We start from the raw sequence: 19065 nt of genomic DNA, 5'->3' as shown, positions 1-19065 counted from the left end.
CTTCCCTTCCCGCACCTTCCCTTCCCTTCCCTTCCCTTCCTTCCTTCCTTCCTTCCTTCCTTCCTTCCTTCCTTCCTTCCTTCCTTCCTTCCTTCCTTCCTTCCTTCCTTCCTTCCTTCCTTCCTTCCTTCCTTCCTTCCTTCCTTCCTTCCTTCCTTCCTTCCTTCCTTCCTTCCTTCCTTCCTTCCTTCCTTCCTTCCTCCCTCCCTCCCTCCCTCCCTCCCTCCCTCCCTCCCTCCCTCCCTCCCTCCCTTCCCCCCTCCCCTCCCCTTCCCGCACCTTCCTTCCCTCACCTCCCCGCACCTTCCCGCACCTTCCCGCACCTTCCCGCACCTTGCCTTCCCGCACCTTCCCTTCCCTTCCCTTCCCGCACCTTCCCGCACCTTCCCTTCCCTTCCCGCACCTTCCCGCACCTTCCCTTCCCGCACCTTCCCGCACCTTCCCTTCCCTTCCCTTCCCTTCCCTTCCCTTCCCTTCCCTTCCCTTCCCTTCCCTTCCCTTCCCTTCCCTTCCCTTCCCTTCCCTTCCCTTCCCTTCCCTTCCCTTCCCTTCCCTTCCCTTCCCTTCCCTTCCCTTCCCTTCCCTTCCCGCACCTTCCCGCACCTTCCCGCACCTTCCCTTCCCTTCCCGCACCTTCCCTTCTCGCACCTTCCCTTCCCGCACCTTCCCTTCCCTTCCCTTCCCTTCCCGCACCTTCCCTTCCCTTCCCTTCCCGCACCTTCCCTTCCCTTCCCGCACCTTCCCTTCCCGCACCTTCCCTTCCCTTCCCGCACCTTCCCTTCCCGCACCTTCCCTTCCCGCACCTTCCCGCACCTTCCCGCACCTTCCCTTCCCGCACCTTCCCGCACCTTCCCGCACCTTCCCTTCCCTTCCCGCAACTTCCCTTCCCGCACCTTCCCGCACCTTCCCTTCCCGCACCTTCCCTTCCCGCACCTTCCCGCACCTTCCCGCACCTTCCCGCACCTTCCCGCACCTTCCCTTCCCGCACCTTCCCGCACCTTCCCTTCCCTTCCCGCACCTTCCCTTCCCGCACCTTCCCGCACCTTCCCGCACCTTCCCTTCCCGCACCTTCCCGCACCTTCCCTTCCCTTCCCGCACCTTCCCTTCCCGCACCTTCCCGCACCTTCCCGCACCTTCCCTTCCCTTCCCGCACCTTCCCGCACCTTCCCTTCCCGCACCTTCCCGCACCTTCCCGCACCTTCCCTTCCCTTCCCGCACCTTCCCGCACCTTCCCTTCCCGCACCTTCCCGCACCTTCCCGCACCTTCCCGCACCTTCCCTTCCCGCACCTTCCCTTCCCGCACCTTCCCGCACCTTCCCGCACCTTCCCTTCCCGCACCTTCCCTTCCCTTCCCGCACCTTCCTGCACCTTCCCGCACCTTCCTTCACTCGCTCTTTCGCTCTTCTCTCTGTTTTTAAACTCCTCATATGTCTTCTCAGCTCTGTCAGTACTTGAACACTGCAGAGCACTGAATCAGTGGAATGCTGTTGTCCACAGAGGAATTTGTAAATGGCTCTCTGGGTATATGGATGAGGCTTGTGAGAATGGGTGGCATGATGGTCAAAGGTTTTACTTTCATATGCTGAGTCATTGATGCAGCTCTTAAGTGGGGTAGCTGTTTTCAGTCTTGTGATGTTCTTTCCTCCATACAGGTAAAGCTGTGTTCCTGGCACGAGACAAGCACCATTTGGCAGACCTAAGCCATTTGATCCGTCACGATGCCCCCTACTTATTTCAAAAATACGTTAAGGAGTCCCATGGCAAGGACGTGCGTGTCATCGTAGTAGGAGGCCGTGTGGTGGGCACCATGCTCCGCTGCTCAACAGATGGGAGGATGCAGAGCAACTGCTCGCTTGGTAGGAAAATCACTGTGCATAGTTTTGGTCAGAATTTTTCAATCCAGCTGAAAAATCACAATGTCAACTGAAAGAAGCTGCAGGTTTTATCTTGTATTAATTGTGCTTTTACTGCTGGGGGTTTCCAGAGTAAGCATGAGAGTAAGGATTGAATAAGATGGATGTTGAGCAGACACAGAAGGACAGTCTCTACCCACAGGATAAGTTGGATAGGATGGTTGAAAAATTGGGGGATGTTCTAGAACACAAATGGAGCAACTGATGTGGTAGTGACAGTTTCATGCTAATGCCATGTTATCATTTGTTCCATCCTGTCAAGAGGAACAGAAAAAGACAGAGGAGAGAAAGTGACACTTAAGGGCGGTGGAGGAGACAGTCAGCTGGCAAGAGGGTAGAAAGCATGTTAACAGAGGAAACTGTTGAAGGCAGTAAACAGTTGGATTACAGTGTGCATCTTCTGTGCTGCCTTAAGTCTGTCTGGTTGCCCCCTGCAGCCTCTTCCCCCAAAGACTGTACGTAGAAGGAAGAGGCGGTTACTGCACTGATTGTAGCATGCTCAGAACTGACACTCTGCATAGCTTTGAGTGTTCAGCACAGGGTTTCTGAGGGTAAAAGGAGGAACAAGGGTGGAGGTTGCCTAACTGAAACTGTACTGACCCTGAGCAGGGATGGATGGGATAAAATATGGTCATGTGTAGTACAGTTTTGGTTAGTCAAAATGCCTGAGAGATTTTAGTTACTACTTGATGCTGAGGAAATACAGCCTGAAAGATTTTTCTGCTAAGTGGTTTTCTCTTTGTTTGTTATTGTTTGAGTGTTTTTAAACTTAAGTATTGTGGTGGGGGAAGTCTGAGCTGGTTAATACTTTGATGATGGACTGTGAACTGGACCAGCTGAGGTTCAGACACAAACGTTCCCTTAATTCTTGCTTCAAAGGCAGTAACCTGTCATAAGTAGTAGAGAGGGACATGAGCAGATGATGTCTTAACCTCCACCCCACCTCCAATAATATCTGTTACAGCTGTAGTCTTATTAAGAGCTCTTGATTTAATTTTGCTGAAAGGTTTCTTCAAATATGTAGGGAAAGCCTCTCCCTTAGAAAGAACAAGGGTGGTTTGTTAGTTAATTTTTTTAATATCCTGGGATCAGAAAAAGGTATGTTATTTTTTCTTGACTAAAAAATCATTGCTTAACTGTTTTTTAAACAAGTCATAATCTTGACCTGCCAAGGGCAGGTCAGAATTTTTTGAAATCCTGCTGTGGCTGCAAGTTCATTAGTAGTCACTGTGCAAAGGAGGTTGATTTCTGAGTCATCAGCAGTCTGCTTGCAGGCTCACTTTGCAGCTTCCTGATGATGGAAAAGCACTGACCAGTTGAGAAGGATGTCAATCACCTGTGACCAGAGTACAGACAGCAAGTTTTTTTCGCCTTTTCCAGGTGGTGTAGGAATGATGTGCTCACTCAGTGAACAAGGCAAGCAGTTGGCAGTCCAAGTGTCAAACATCCTGGGGATGGATGTGTGTGGCATTGACCTGCTGATGAAGGACGACGGTTCATTCTACGTCTGCGAGGCCAATGCAAATGTAGGTTTCATTGCCTTTGACAAGGCTTGTAATTTAGATGTAGCTGGTATCATAGCGGACTATGCCGCTTCTCTGCTCACCCCCGGCCGCTTGACGCGGCGCATGTCGTTGCTCTCTGTGGTGTCCACGGCAAGCGAGACTAGCGAGCCAGAGCTGGGCCCTCCAGCTAGTGCCGCTGTCGACAATATGAGTGCTAGCTCCAGCTCTGTCGACAGCGACCCTGAGACCACGGAGAGAGAATTGCTCACCAAGCTCCCGGGGGCTCTGTTCAACATGAACCAGCTATTAGCCAATGAGATTAAACTCCTTGTGGAGTGATGCCACGTGTAAATAGATGACCAACAGAACTCTCTCTTGTAAATTTTTTTTAAGCCAACTTGCAATGCTGTTTATCAGAGGTGCTCAGAGGAATGAGGAAAGGGGGTGGGTGTGTCAGTCAAGAGGGCAAGAGTAAAAGGCACACGTGCTGTGATTGCTGTCCCTACTGTTCTGTAGAACATTAAATTGTCTTCATTCTTCAGCATCAGCTTTACAATAAAGATGGTCAGTTCATAACCAAGCAGCAATTTTATTTGGATGCTGCTTTGGTCCCCAGATATATTGCAGTTCATGTGTCTTCACAGGCAAGCACTGAAGCATGATTCACACTTGAGGATTTTCAGAAAGTTGTCTGGCAGCTCTCTAGAAACTTCTGTGAATTACTGCACCGGTTAAGTCTCTTCTACCTCTGTAAGGCTTGGTCCTGTAAATTGCCGAGTGCCTCAAATTCTTTATGTGTGAGTTGAAGGTGTTAAATACCAAGTATTTCAAAATTCCTGGACACGTACTGTTCCTGCTCTTGTAGATGGGAGCTGTAAGTTCAGGGTCCTTTTAAAGTCATCGCTTTCTGACCTTGCAGGGTATGGCCTTTCAAATGACGAGGCTGAGAGAAGTGTCAGTTGACTTAACATGAACTTTCTGTAAAAATCTGTAAATTGTACCATCTTGGTAGTAAGTGGCAGCTTTGTGTCTGCATTTCTTTATAAAGCTTTTAAAGGAGGATATTAGTACTTGTGTTTTTCTCATTTCAAATCCTGAAATCCTGATTTTGGAAGGAATCTAGGGGAATTAGTCATATTCTCTTTGTGGGCAGAAGTGGCATGTTTTAACTATTTTTTGCATGGTTGGAGGAGATAAACAGCACTGTAATGTTTGGTATACAAAATGATGTTTAATCCAATGTGAAAAAGAATTACACTAGTTTAAAGCAAACGTGCATCGACTTGTATTTGTTAGTGTTTTAGTCTTTCTGAGAGAGATCTGCAATGTTAATGTTCCTTTTTCTTTAATACATGCTAGTCCAACACTCCCTTCTCTATGCCTGCATCTTTAACAGTGGCCAAAGTGAAAACACCGCAGACTGTTTGTTAAGAAAACACTGAGATATAGCCTGTAACTTGTTGGGCGTTTGTTTGTTTGTTTTTATTTTTTACTTCTTTTCGGAGGGAGGAATGTGATAAGGTGTGGAGGAGGGAAGAGCTGGTTCAAAGTGATTAGTTGTCCAGAGGAACTTTAGAATAAAGCTGCAGTTCATACAATACTTACCAGACTTACTTTTTCCCCACTGAACATAAAAGCTGATGTTGACAGAAATCCAAAGAATATAACTGAGGAGAAATACTCAGTTCTTAGCTTTGGGAAAAATGCGACAGATGAAAAGAGGGGGGGAAAAAAGAGAGCTCAGCCAGAATTAAAAAAATAAAGTAAAAAAAAGTATATAACCTAGGTCCACAAATGATCAGTAGATTGATCCTGGACCCCTACATGTGTGTGGTGTGAGTGCACACACTTGTGTGTGTTTGTGTGCACGCATTTGTTTTCCCTGATTTCTTTTGGGATTTTGGCTGTTTCGCTTCTAATTTTTTTTCCAGGCTTCCTGATTTTCCTTAATCCTTCTGGCTGTGCATTTTCTCATTAGCCTTGAGCTGGTTTGGAAAAACAAATAACCAAAACAGATACTGAGTCCATTTTTCAGTCCCTGTCTTCCTCCTCCTTTTCCTCCTCCTTCTCTCTTTTCATTCTCCTCTTATTCTCTGGGTTCATAAAACCCTGGAACTATAGATATATATATATATAAAGATAAGCCTCTTTTTTAAAAACATAAAGTAAAACGTTTACAATCGAAAAATAATCTTGTGAAAATAGGTTTTGTTTGGAGGGGGGTTGTGTGTGTGCAATGCTGCTGTTTTCTGGATACTTTAATGGAGCATGTCCCATGTACCCTCTGAGGTTCTGCACTGCCCACCTCTGTGGCCCTTCTTCACCTCTCTGCTGCTCTGCTGTTTTACCTTCACTTGGACCTTAAACACAACTCACGGACACTATGCAGAGAGTCTTCAAGAGGCAATAAACAGAACAGTATTAACCTGCTTTATGGAGGTTTGATCATGCTTCTTTGTACAGTTTCATTTTTTTTATTTTAAAAGGAATGTAATAAAATGGCTTTTTTTTTGTAGAATTAAATATTATTATTAAAATCGAGTGAAAGGTTGACTGTTGATCTTAAGCAGGAAAGTGGACCAGCTGGTCCAGCCAAAAAAAGGATGTTCAGCAGTAAAGGTATTTTCAAATCCTTCTTCCTGGGCCTTCAGGCGCACGGGTTACATGTGAAGAATATAAAGGTCTTCAACTTCCATGAAGAGCTGCAGAACCACTGAACATGAAAGAAACCTAATTCTCTAGTCACTGAGCAGTAAACTGTCTCTTCTAGAGACTCTTCTTCCCCTGCTCATTTATCTGAGTGTAATTTGGTGGGGCTGGGGGGAATTTTTTTTTGTCTCTTGACTGGTAGGTGCCTGCTCTCCTTTAGCAGCTGATAGGGCCAGTCAGTGTGCCATACATGGAGCACGTGTAATAACAGGAGGGAGTAAACAGTGCTAGTTGGTATAGTGGGACCTCTGTGTTTCTATCACAGGAAACATCTTTTAGAGAAAAGAGCTGGTAACTGAACGTTCTGGAGTGGGTTTTTTGAGTCTCCATAGTATTTTGTGGCATACAGGAATCTTACATTTCTATCACCCTTTCAGAATGCCCAGGTTGCACCTCACAGCTGTAAAATTTGTGAAGTAAACGTAAGATTTGTTGAAAGACCACCACTGGATTCAGAGACTGAAAGTTTGACTCCCTTGTGATAAATTGGCTCCTCTGGTTGATGCTTCCATTTCTAGTTTGGAGATAAGTCTATGAATAGTGGTCACAGAGGGAGACAGGATTTGAAACATCACGTACATTTGTTTGGACACTGGGTATTGATGCTGCATGAAAACCTTGATTGAGGGTTCATTGGTACAAATGGGCGCACTTGTCTCATGTATTTACTCCCTGCTTACTCATTGCTCCTGAAATAGTGACATGCATAGAACTACCTGGGGATGCAAGGAGGGTGTCTTGCTTTTACCTAAAGGGAAAAAACAGCAACAAATCTAGCCCATGTAACCAGGCAGTATTTCCCACTGAAGGTGCACTCTACAGGTGCCAGCTTTATACACTTTGTCTTCAGTTCCATGTGCTGAAAATGACATGCTAAACTTCCATACAGTTGCACTAACACTACCTCCATATGTGGGTTTGGAAGCATGTGCCGAAAAAATGGTCAAGATAGTGGTGGATTACAATAGTGCCAATACAGCTGATGGTAAAACAACTATTTCTGTGTATTTTAATGTTTAAAAGAGCCAGCTAGAAATACTTGTTTGCAAGACTAAGTTTCTTATACTACATCTGATGAAATTTTGTTCTTTGTAACTGGAGATTTTCTCCTGTTCAACTCACTGTGTTTATAATTGATGTCTTACTATGCCAATATATGGATTGTATCTGAAGCCTTGTATTTAATGCTTTAATGTGTTTTATAAAATCTTTTCCTGTAATGTTACAATACCTCATTTGTAAAACAATGTCAATGGTTGATGCTTATATTGACTGTTAATGGTTTTGTTCTGGGCTGATGGTCACTCTTGAAGCATTTTCTCCACAACCTATGATACTTAAACAGGAAATGACCTCTGGAACTTCTGTGTATGTCACCCACAAAGGAGATACTTCTTCAGATGCTGTGCTGGACTTCCAAATGCAACAAATGAAACCAGTGACATTTGCCAAATATTTTCTCCCCTTATTGCAAAAATCTGTCAGTTAAATACATAAGGGATCATAAGGGCTTAGAGAGACTTTGAAGACAGATCACATGTACAGTACGTTTCTCATGGCTCACTCTTTTTGAGAAGGTTTATGGGCTTTATGGCTGGTGTGAGACACACGACCCACTCCTGTTCTCTCTATGGAATAGTAGGTGCTCGGACAGGTAACCTCTGTTGCTACTGTCTTTTTAAATTTTTAATTTTTTTCACTGCTCTAGGAATTGTTTTAAACTCAACACTGCAGGATTTATAACCAGGTGTTTGATACCTTTTCCTTTGTTTTATTTCTTTAAACCTTTCTTAACCTTTGAGGGTGACTTTTGGAACACTCTGATAGTGGATCTTGGCCTACTGTTGGAAGTTTCCAACCCTCTCATGTTTGAAATTTGAGTTGAAACGTTTTTGTTTTGTTTATTTGTTTAAAACAATGACACAAGTTAGATGCACGGATTTTGGGTGGGATTTGTTGTTGCTCTATTTTGTGTGACTTATTCTACCTTTTTTTACAGAAATGTGTTCTAACAGTTCACACTTTGTTACTGTTCTTTGCAAAACTTTTCAGGAGCCAAAAAGTCAAACAATCCAGAGAAAACCCCTTCTCCCCTTTCTGATGGCAAGAGTGAGAACTTATGAAAAATCCTTGAGAATGTTCCTTCCTAAACTTTTCCCCCCAGTAATGCAAGCGGGTAAAAGGGTAAACGCAGCAGTTTGGTGACATCCAAAACCGACCTGTTGTCAGGTAAATTGACACTTTTCTGCTCTTACTGTAACCTTCGTAAATTTGCTAACTTGTCTGCCTTCCTTTCTTCCCATCAGTTCATTTTGGTGAAACTCGTTGAATGATTTCTTTAACCCTGATGCTTAGAGAAAATCCTGCTTTCCTTCCTCAGTTCCCGTCCTTATGCTTATCTTTAAAAAACTGTCATTGTTCTTTGCTTCACTCAGGTGAGACAGAACTGAGTTCCCTCGTGACTGTATGAGGGATAGTTTTGTCATACATTCATTCCACTTCCTCTTTATCAATTCAAGGTAGTTTGTCTTAAAATGTACTATTTTAGCTTAGATTTTTGAAAGATATGTTGCTTTCCATTTGTGAAATGAACAAAAATATAACTGTATCAATTAGGAGTTGATAGGTATGAAAAACTAGTACTAAGAATGTTGTATCTATTAAAATTCAACAGAGCAGGATCCTGTAAAGGGGATAGGTGTAAGAATACGTGTGCTGAAGAAAAAGACTGTTGGACTATTTCTGTTTGTGGAGGGTGGGGTGACACATTCTGTGTTGCCCTTACTGCCATACCAAAGCACTTGTTATTATTCTTTTGCTTCTTTTAAGAAGTATCTTAGTATTTTACTCAGAGGTAAATATCAGACAATTGGAATACCATTCCAAGTTGAAGAACATGAGCCTGCAAACAGGCTTCCAAGTTTCCTAATGCAGTATTTTATTTCCCATGATGTCTTTAAAGAATTAGCACTTGCTTCAGATTATTTTTCTGTGTATGCTAATAACTCCTCCATACCACAATAAAATAGTCTACTTTTCATAGTCTCCAATTTATATTTTCCTGATACACACCAAATTTATCAGCAATACCATGAATTTCAGCTTCAAATTAAGGTGGGAGGGAATAATTTTAGAGCCAAATTTTGCTCTCAATTACACTGAGATAAACCTGGAATCACTCTGTGAAAGTCAGTGGAGTGATATCCAATTTCACTGGTATAATTGAGTGTATAATTTGTGTCTTTAATTTTACTTGCAGCATAATTTTATGAACCTGTTATGCTTATGTTTCCAATGCTTTTTCCTTTCAGACACACCCACTTCTTGCGTCTCAGCACTGGGCAGGCCTATTCCTTTATTTGTGTATATTTTTGTGCATCAGCTGCTATAGGACACGGGTGTAACACTTTCAGGCATGTGGTTGGGTGTCTTTTTGGGGTTTGTAATAATCTCTAAAAATAAGAATTTCTTTAGCTCAAATTTATTAATGAATTCATGTTGGATCACGGTTTTGCATCTCTAACCTGATTTTAGATATATATTACATGAAGATTGTCTTGAAAGAAATACAGTGCTAGTTCGTTGCAGTGTCTGCAATTGATCTTTGGTGGGAAGAGTTAATAAAAATTTACTGCATTCTGCAGAAAGTAATGTTTTATTATTTCATGTTTCTTGAAAGCTGGTTTTATGGATCATGCTCCTTCCTCTTTATGGAATGGCTTTCAAAGCCTTGTATCGATCTTGGTTGTGCCCAGTGCTTTGCATTAGTGTACAGTGAAATGTTGTAGAACTTGAATAGGCCTTGACATCTTAGTCAAAGGATGATGATTATGTGCATGCTGAACACGAACTTCTTCTATATACCCTTCTGCTGCAACAGAGTAATAAAACTGGTAGGTGGCAGCAGCAGCAGCAGAAGAAGAAGAAGAAGAAGAAGAAGAAACTCATGACTGTGACCTGAGAAACCTCCAGTACTGGGAGAAATGGATTGCAAAATACTAACTGGAGTAAGGGGAATGGAGGAGAAAGGCAGAGTCCCTGAACTGTCCCTTTTAATGGTGAGTCTAATTTACAGAATTCTAACCATCCAAAGACTGCCTGTAGTACAGTAGGCACATTGACCTCTCTGATGTGATGTTTGGTTACCCATTGTCCTCATTACCATCTTCTATTCAACATTCCAGTTTCCTGTCTGCCTCTATAAGGCACAGTGTGTGTCTTAACAGATTAAAGTTGACCAAAATTGATACATCTACAGAGTACTGGAAAATAAAGCTGGAAGGAATTTATCTAGCCCATCCATTCTCTGCCCCACAGGAAGATTAATCATAGTTGTGCCACTGGTGAAATGTTAGTTTTAACCTAATTTAAAAACCAGGGAATAAATGAGGAAGATTCTGCAATCTCTACCTATGGAATTTTATGAAGGTAAAAATATCCTTACTGTCAGCCAGTTATCAGCCTCATAGGCTGAGAGCCCATTTACTTTTTTTGCTGCTTAGAGGGCACCACGCAGATGAAATGATAGATGCCTTAGAAGTGCCATGAACAGTCTGCTTCATGGAGACTTCCTGAGGCAGGTATATCTCTGGAATCACCAAAAGTTAAAATACTTCTTGAAAGTGGGAAATACAAAATATATAATGTTTCTGACTTAGTGGCCAACAGCTGGTAGTTTCAATCAGCTCTTTAGTTATCCAGACCAATGACTAAAACTTGCTTGATTTTATATCCCTATCAGAAAAAAACATTTTGAGCATGCACCCCAATATGTATTTTTACAAGTTATATTCATGTATTGCTACGTGTTATAAAACTTATATAAAAACAAATTTAAAAAGGATGAGATAAAGATGAAATTAAGACTATTTAAAATGTTTACTTAATTGTATTTATTAATGGTGATAAAACCCTGCAGCCTTATGGATCGTCTTGTGTCCCTCCCTGGGGAATGTGTACTCCCCTTTATGGACCACTAATCTAGACATTATAAAATGCTTATTGTTGCAGCATCAATAGTATGTTCCACCATAACAATACCTCCCATTTTAAGTGAATCTTCTACCAGAGATTAAAATGCTGACCTGTAGTAGGATGACTTCTTTTTCTGAAAAGAAAGTGAAAGAGGAGAAAGCAGCAAGATATGAAAGCACTAATGAACTGTCTGGCACAGGAGGAGTTTGAATCTGGATCAACAGAAAATACAGGGAGACACATCCAAGTGGATTGAGAATAAAAAATTGTGTCCAGAATATATACCAAACTGCACAATATAGCAGTAGCTTTTGTACTTACATAAATGTTTCTAGTTCACTGACAGCTAAGTAGTGGCTGATAAATTCCAAATTCTATTTCCTGTTGTTTTCTGGGGTAGTCACACTAAAATCAGGAACGCTTATATATGGGAACTAAGCTGGATCTGAATTTTGATACCCAGGCAACTAAATAGTCTTCAGTGCACATCAGGTACCACTTAGGACTATGGACAACTGGTGTGCTTTTCTCATTAGCTTCTCAATTAACATACAGCCTTTGAAAGTACTGTCTGGACCACAGGCTGGAAATCGCAGAATTGAATTGCTACAGAGTGAAAGGAGATTGCATGTGCAAAGTGGAAAATATTTTGGATGGAGAGTTGATGAGAGCCTTGCTAAATATAATGATGAGCAAAGTCTGTATGTAGGAAGCAGCTCACAGGGAAAGGGTTTTAAATCCAGTCAGTCTGGACATGTGAAGAAGGTAAAGGAATTTCTGGTAGTAAAGGCAAAGGAGTCTGAAGCGGATGTCAGTCTGTCATCAGAGATAGGGATGAGGCAGGGAAACAGCTTTTGCTGATCTTGACCATGCCCAGCTGCTTTTGTAAGGGGGAATCTCACCAGACTTTCTGTACACAATATATCCTAGGCATGCTAACCTTTGGGAGCTGGATCTCAAGGAGAGGTAAAAGTTCTGTTGATAGGAAACTAACTGTAGTGTTTAGCTACTTGAATGCACGGTCATGTGGATTAAAGGTGTTACTGCACTGAGTTTAGATGACAGTAATACTTGGGAAAAAGTGGTCATCTGACCCTCAACATGGGCTTATTTGTCCCAATACACCTGTAAGCTATTGCTTCTCAGCATAGTAAGGGATAGCGGTATATAAATGTATTTAAGCTTTTTTAATGAACAAGGGGACCATTTGAGATGATTTAGTCAACTGGTCAGGAAATACTTTTTTTTTGTATAAACAAGAAGGCATTTAGAATTCTCCCTCAGATCTGCCACATTTCTGCATGTGGCTGTCAGTACAAAGGGGTTTGGTTGGTTTTTTTTCTGTTAGATGTGACATAGCAAAGCATCCTGTTTTCTGCATCTTTGATGTGGTAGAGGTTTGAGGAAGGCCGAATGTTTTCCATTCTTGTCATAGACTTCCACAGGCCTTCAAGGGGGGTGATATGTATGTGAAAGGAGGGAATGGGTAGGTTCCTCATGCTGACTGAAAAGCAGGTGATGGATTAGGTGGATAGAAAAGTTAACATTTACATTGCTCTGATGCAAGGCATTTTCAAGGTATTTCTGCATCCCTCTTTTGTTCCTCTAGAAACAGTACAAGTGTTACTAGAATATACAGAGTCTGCATAATAATATGGATGTGTATTAAGCTGTGCCAAGTCTCTGTGCAGGAAGGGCTTATAAAAGATACATGTGAATTTCTGTGTGTCTGCTTTTTTATTTGGAGGCCATTTACTGTATGCAACTATATATAGTTCTCTGTCTTAGGGTAATAGATATTTTTTGTTGGGAAGGAGGGAAGGAGGTTTGGGGAATTAAATAATGTCATTCTGTTACCCATTTCTATAGAAAGTAGAATGGTTAAGGGAAAGCAGTTAAAATGCATAGGAACTACTCTAGTTCTATCCCAGGTCTGGTGTCAGTTCAGTTGTCATTGATGTTGCTGGGGAGAAGGCTTTTCGGTTTATCTTTAATAAGAGCAGACAAAGAAACATCTGAGAAAGAACTTTGAAAGTGTTGCATACATGGAATTACATCTTTATCTTTTATTGCCATTTCTTTTTGCTTTCAGAACTTCTTGATGTGCTTCTGTACACATCTCTTACAAAAAGGTATTGGCTTCTGAAATGTCAGTGGTGCATAAGGCTGGGGTTGGTCAAACAGCGGGAATAGGTGTGGAGTGTTCTCTAAGGACAGTCAGCTGTGCTAATCTTGGCCTTGTCTGGGTGGGGACAGAGAGCAGAAGTCTGCCATGGATTTTGCTGAGCTCTACGGCCTTATTGTGATACAGTAGTAGCAGAAGTCTTTGTCAATAGCATCCTCTGTTTGTCTCTGGAAAAGTGCAGTTGCTTTTGGTCAACAATGAATTTTTAAATTTTCCTCAGTATGTAATGTTTTTCTTATTCCCAAGTACAAGTACTGTATTGGGTTAATCTGAGGTTTAATGTAATATGATATATATACAGTTTTCCACATAACGTCTGAATTTTTGTCTTGGACAAATTGCAATGTAATTGAGATTTTTAATACAGGGATAGAAAAAAAATGAAGTTTTATTACAGGTCATTGGATTTTCAGTAAAGTGTTCTAATTGGAAAAAACTGATTGCACAGAATCACAGAATCAGTTAGGTTACAAAGACCTCTGAAATCGAGTCCTAACCATTGAATGAGCACCACCATGTCAACTAGACCAAGGCACTAGGTGTCACATCCAGTCTTTTCTTAAGCACCTCTAGGCACAGTGACTCCACCACATCCCTGAGCACCCCGTTCCAATGTTTGGCAGCCCTTTCTGTGTAGAAATTCCTTCTGTTATCCAAGCTCAACATCATTTGTTTTTATGATAAATAAAATGAAATAATAATAAAATTAATTTATCCCATTGATTAATTTTCAGGCATATGTGTTAACTTCCAGAATTTATTGGGACAATCCCTCTAGTACAAATTAGCATTTGTTGTTAGAGAGGGCAGAAAAGTCTGTATTGTATTAGCCAATAACCCAATTGTTCCTGCCTCTTCGGCCAGTCCTGCGTTTTTTCTATGCAGATTTCCCTGAAGCAGTAATGCTGCTGAGCTTCCTTGAGGCTTAATTTATCTGTGTCATAAAATACTTGTATTTTGGGGAGAGAGGAACTGGAGGGGTGGAAGCTGTACACAGTGTTACATGAACTGAACAGGAAGGTGCTATGAAGCAGAGAGAAGACTGAGCAGTAGCTGCATGCACAGGTTTACTTTTGTTTCTGTCATATCAATGTAGTGGGAGGCTAGGAGTCAAGGTGAATGTTTCAGTTACACCTTTATGAGAAATGGGAATGTCACATTGACTGTGCAACTGAATATATTTCATATCTGTAAATATTTCGTTTACAACAAATCCATTTGTTGAAGGGAGTGTGTGCAGTTTCCTTTCCTTGCTGCTATTGTGCAAAGCACTGCCTGGTAGTCTTTATTGTATGGATTCTTTCTGTTCAGTTGTGTTGTGTATTAAGCCTGAAACTTGTATTTTGTGAGTTTCAGGAGGAAACTTGGTCTGCTTGTGTCTGTATTTTTCCATGCATCAAACAAACACAAGGCCAACAGAAATAACACAAATATTATGGTTTCTTTCCCACCCATCTTTACAATAGTGTGTGGGAGAAGTAGTGCAGTTATAATGTGATGTAGGAATACTCGTCCATGTCCAAATGGAAACGTTTGTTTACTGGATGGCAAATACTGAAGCTTTATCAGTGGGAAAACTAGGCAGGAAGAGTCTGCAGTTTGCCTTTGCTAAACTTATATGCAATTTTTCCTCCACATGAAATATTTCTGCAGGAATCTAATGCCTGTGAAAGATGCTGAATCTCCAGTTGCAGAGATTGAACTCTACCCACTGGAAAGGTAACAGGAACTAGATTTTATCTTTAGAACACAGCCTTCACTGCATCTCACTCCTTGACCTGGAAAGGCCTTTTCCAAGGTCAGAAGAGTTTGATGCTCATGGCTCAGTCCTTGGTGTGTCTGTAATGCAGCTATGAGGGAAGCCAGATAGGGCCGGGTACAGAGGTCTTTGTCTTACAATGTTTGTTTGAATTTCTGATGTTTGTATTTTGGGACAAAGACTAACTTTTTAAATGGTTTATTCCTCTAGGTTTTTCTGCAGCAGCAGGAGGTCTTTTGCCTCTTGTGGGGACACTTAGCCTTTTGATAATGCCTCCATCACAATGAAGGGAAGAAAGGATGGGCCAACAACGATGTGGAATGGAGTGATGTCCACACATGGGGTTAACAGTCCTTATGATCCCTGTCCTGCTAATATGGAGAACTGAATAAAAGAGTTAAACTGTAATTCATGAGAGTGTGAGATTCTTTTTGGTATGTTTTACACCATCTCCCATTTCTTGAAGTGCTGGCTAACTTCAGAAATCTCTTCATCTTTTATCAAAGCTTCAGCTAAGCCAGAAAAGTAAAACCGGTTTGATATTCTTTATTGTATTAACCCTTTTTACCTTTAGGAATTTCATTCCTAAGAGTTCTAAAAAGCTTTATATTGACGTGAATAATCTTTCCAAATGCCTTGGAAACTTTAGCATCTGGGCTTTGGTTTTATCAGTCACTAAGTGGCTGAGAGCACACGTCTCCTGAGTTTTAGAATTAAATTCATACTGTACTGATCATGCTATACTGATATCTTTGGTGACTGCTAGAGTGGAAGAGCTGTAACTCAGTTAATCTACCAGAGATAATGTGCCTTGGGATTTTGAAGCCACAGTGAAGCAGGACTTGTTGTAGACATGGTCATGTAAATTCTGTCTCTTGTTTCTGAAGAGAGCCAATCTTTCACACTATAGCTTGTAGATCTTGCACATGGCTCTCTTGGTTTGTTGTTAGCAAAGCACTGTAAAGAACTGGACATACACTGATGGTATTTCTACAATGTGCCTATTTGAAACTGTGAAGCCAAAAAGGGCAACAAGTTACTGAGTTGATACATTATCAGTAAACATCTCTTGTTATTGACATTCTTCCTATTCATTTTATGGGTATACATTTAACGTAAAATTTAGTTACTGTTTTCTGTGTGCTTGTTCTAGTTATTTACTTGTGAGTGGAAACAAGGAATGTAACTGGTACTTCGCAGCTAAGCTTTTCTTTCAATAGCTGCAGTTTGTGGTTGCTTTTTTTGGAAATCTATATGTCAAACTGTGCCTCTGGTAACACTAATACCTCTGTAAACTGGTGAAATGGCTGCCACTGCAGACTAGTGGCCATTTTATCTCTTGTGGTTCAGTGCTTGGGAGTGTGCTGATGCATATGCTAACGCTTCCATAAGTGCTTTTCTGTCATTTCCCTTAATATTTAATGTTACAAAAGTAGAAGAGCTGAGAACTTTTTGAATTCCTTCTTAGTTTCATATATTCTGTCTTGCTAAGCTAGTTCCAGACCCTATCTGTATTTCAGTTCTCTTACTTTCTTTGTGGATATTCAGCAGTGTTCTCACTGCTCTGCTACCTCAAGTTTACAGGTTTGTTCCTTATACCTTCATAATCCAGAACACCTTTTTTTCTTTTTTTCAGTTTCTGAATGCTCCTGTCTACCACAGGGAAAGTCCTGCTCCTGTTTCTGCTCTTAACTACTACCCCTGTTTGTTCTTGTCCTTGTCCCAAGCACATACACACACACACACACATAGTAGTTTAAGAATATTTCTTACTCAATGTCTATTATAGATAATCATTCTTTGAATTGCCCTAAAAATGTGTTTTCCTTTTTTAGGGCAAGAAAGGTTCAGTTACTATGCATTTCCTTTTGATATTTCACAGCCCAAAATGTGTTAGAAGTTAAATAGAAATTAAAAGAAGTTTATCACTGTGTAATGACTTAGTGAGAGTCAGCAAATTGTAATGCTGAGAAGACAGTTCTTGGCTGCTGCACTCATTTATCTGTTTTCAGTGAGAGGGATTGGTCCTTCTATCCATCTCTTCACGTACCTCAGTTGACATCTCAAGTTCAAGAGCTGTGGTCAAGAATGTGTTTGTAATACATTAAGCTTTACTTTCCTTTGCCTTTCTTTTGTTCCTTTGAATTTATTTGAATATGAATACTGGGTATCAGTAACTAAATAGTAATTTTATATTCGTAATAAAATATTTTGATATTATTTGTACAGTACAGTGAAAACAGAGTAATAATAGATCTGTAATGATAATACTGACCTGTGCTGTGGTGGCTAGGGTGGCTGATATAAACAATTCTTTTTGTACTTCTGTATTTCCTCTAAATTGGAGTTGTGCTTTTCTGCTGGCTGCAGAAATGGAGTACTTCTAAAACTCTTCTTTGCTTACTATAATGAGATCTTGGGGTGGGGTGTATTTGTATTGAGGCCAGTCTGTGAGAGAGGTTGTAAATTTCGTTTAGCATTAGATCTGGAAAACCTTTGTAACTTGTCTGGCCTGCATTCCCAGTTGTGCATGACATCAGCAGACAGCTGTGCTTCAGCCTCTGTCTTTTTTTATTTTTCTGGGTCACTTTCCTTGTTTTTTGCCTTATTACTTCAGTTTTTTTACCAGTCCACTCTTTCCCTGTCCAAACACCTTGGCTTATCACTGTACATTTGCCTCTAGCAGGGTCTGCAAAATCTAGGTATCAGTTTGGAACTGGACATCACATCACCTTCTCTATGACTCTCTCATCCATGTTGTCATCACTGCAATGTTCTTCCAGATGTACTGCATTGCAGGGCTTCCTCTGGTGTGATGGTGATGTTGAGAAGGGAAAGTGTGCAATGCAATTACCAGCTCACCTCAAAAGCCTCAAGAGAGAATCCTGGGAGAGAGGCTGCCACTGTGTACTTCCTTTCCCCCCAGTTTCCCTCCTTGATGTAGCTGTTGGTGCACAGGCTTTGCCAGCAAATCACACGCTAATGAGCTAAACGCTACTCTACTTATTGGCATATGCACTTTATCTTAGACATGGGCTGGCTGGTGAGGTCAGCAATCACTGTTAATACTGCTCTGCTCTTTCTTACTCTGCAAATGCAAATGCCTGGTACTGAGATTGAGGCAAGTTCCTTGGTCTCTCCTGGGTTTGTCCTGGTCTCCTTTGGATCTACTATCCCAGTTCATGGACGGAAGTAGGTAATACTGGGCTCCAAAATCATGTTAAACACAGTAGGAAGAATTTCTGTCAGAGATGGAGTTGCAATTGCTCCATGTTTTCCTTCAGCATTTTAATTAAATATTTCTTTTTTTTTTGTGACAGTGCTTCTGAAGATTTCTAATGAAGGAAAAAATCCTTCTCGTTCTGCCATCTTTTCCTTCCTAGAGAGGATATAGCACTAGAACCAGAGGGGGTGAGACAGGGTGGAGAACTTGGTCTTTTGGAGAAATAAAGAAACAACCTCCACAGTTTTCTAGTCCCTTTTTTCCAACCTGGTGGACAGTGCTGTTTTACAGGGAATACCTGCTTAATCTTCCCGGCAACATCCCACTGCACAGCTTTCTGTGGTCCTATTTCCAAGACGGAGGGAAGAAGTACTCTCAAAATACTTCAAAGCATTGTCTGCAGCCTGAATACTTTAGTGCCTTGGATTGGGGATCTTTTGTCTTAGCCCAGTCTTAGTAATAGCTCATGTGTTTTGAAAAAGCTGAACTTGTGAGCAGTCAATGGAAACGAAGAATTGCAGCCCAGTTATGAGATTTCACTCTGGAACAAGCAACTCCTGAAATGGGAGAGGAGGCCCAGTAGGGGAAGGAAAGAAAGAGTATTTCCAGTATCTAAATTTCCAGATTTTGTTTGGGGTATATGTGTAACTTTCTGTTACAACACCAGTGGTTATAATTTCATCAGCTGTCACATTAGGTCACTTTACTAGGATGGGAGATGTTAAAGGAGTACTGCTTTGGTTGGATGCAGCTGACTGCCTGCTGTAGTAGCAGAAGGGTAAAAGGGGTTTCTAAAG

At 41.5% G+C, this 19065-nt stretch overlaps 1 protein-coding gene across 10 annotated transcripts in view; it reads left to right on the top strand.

The window, feature by feature from the left end:
- The window catches only part of RIMKLB (ribosomal modification protein rimK like family member B), a 57142-nt gene extending 41700 nt beyond the window's left edge, over positions 1 to 15442 (top strand). For 7 of the 10 annotated variants that reach the window (XM_071557572.1, XM_071557554.1, XM_071557582.1 and 4 more), the window contains 2 exons: positions 1653 to 1856; positions 3294 to 8270. In XM_071557572.1, the coding sequence (XP_071413673.1) occupies positions 1653 to 1856; positions 3294 to 3757 (668 nt within the window). In that variant the 3' untranslated portion in view covers positions 3758 to 8270. Of the gene's footprint in view, positions 1 to 1652; positions 1857 to 3293; positions 10186 to 13193; positions 15006 to 15255 lie in introns of those variants that run through there. The other 3 variants (XR_011698002.1, XR_011698004.1, XR_011698003.1) reach the window with 3 other exon arrangements.
- The last annotated feature ends 3623 nt before the right edge of the window (positions 15443 to 19065 follow it).

The sequence above is a fragment of the Pithys albifrons genome, chromosome 1 (genome assembly GCF_047495875.1).
Source record: "Pithys albifrons albifrons isolate INPA30051 chromosome 1, PitAlb_v1, whole genome shotgun sequence".
Lineage (NCBI taxonomy): Eukaryota > Metazoa > Chordata > Aves > Passeriformes > Thamnophilidae > Pithys > Pithys albifrons.
This window is presented reverse-complemented; position numbering and strand designations above follow the sequence as displayed.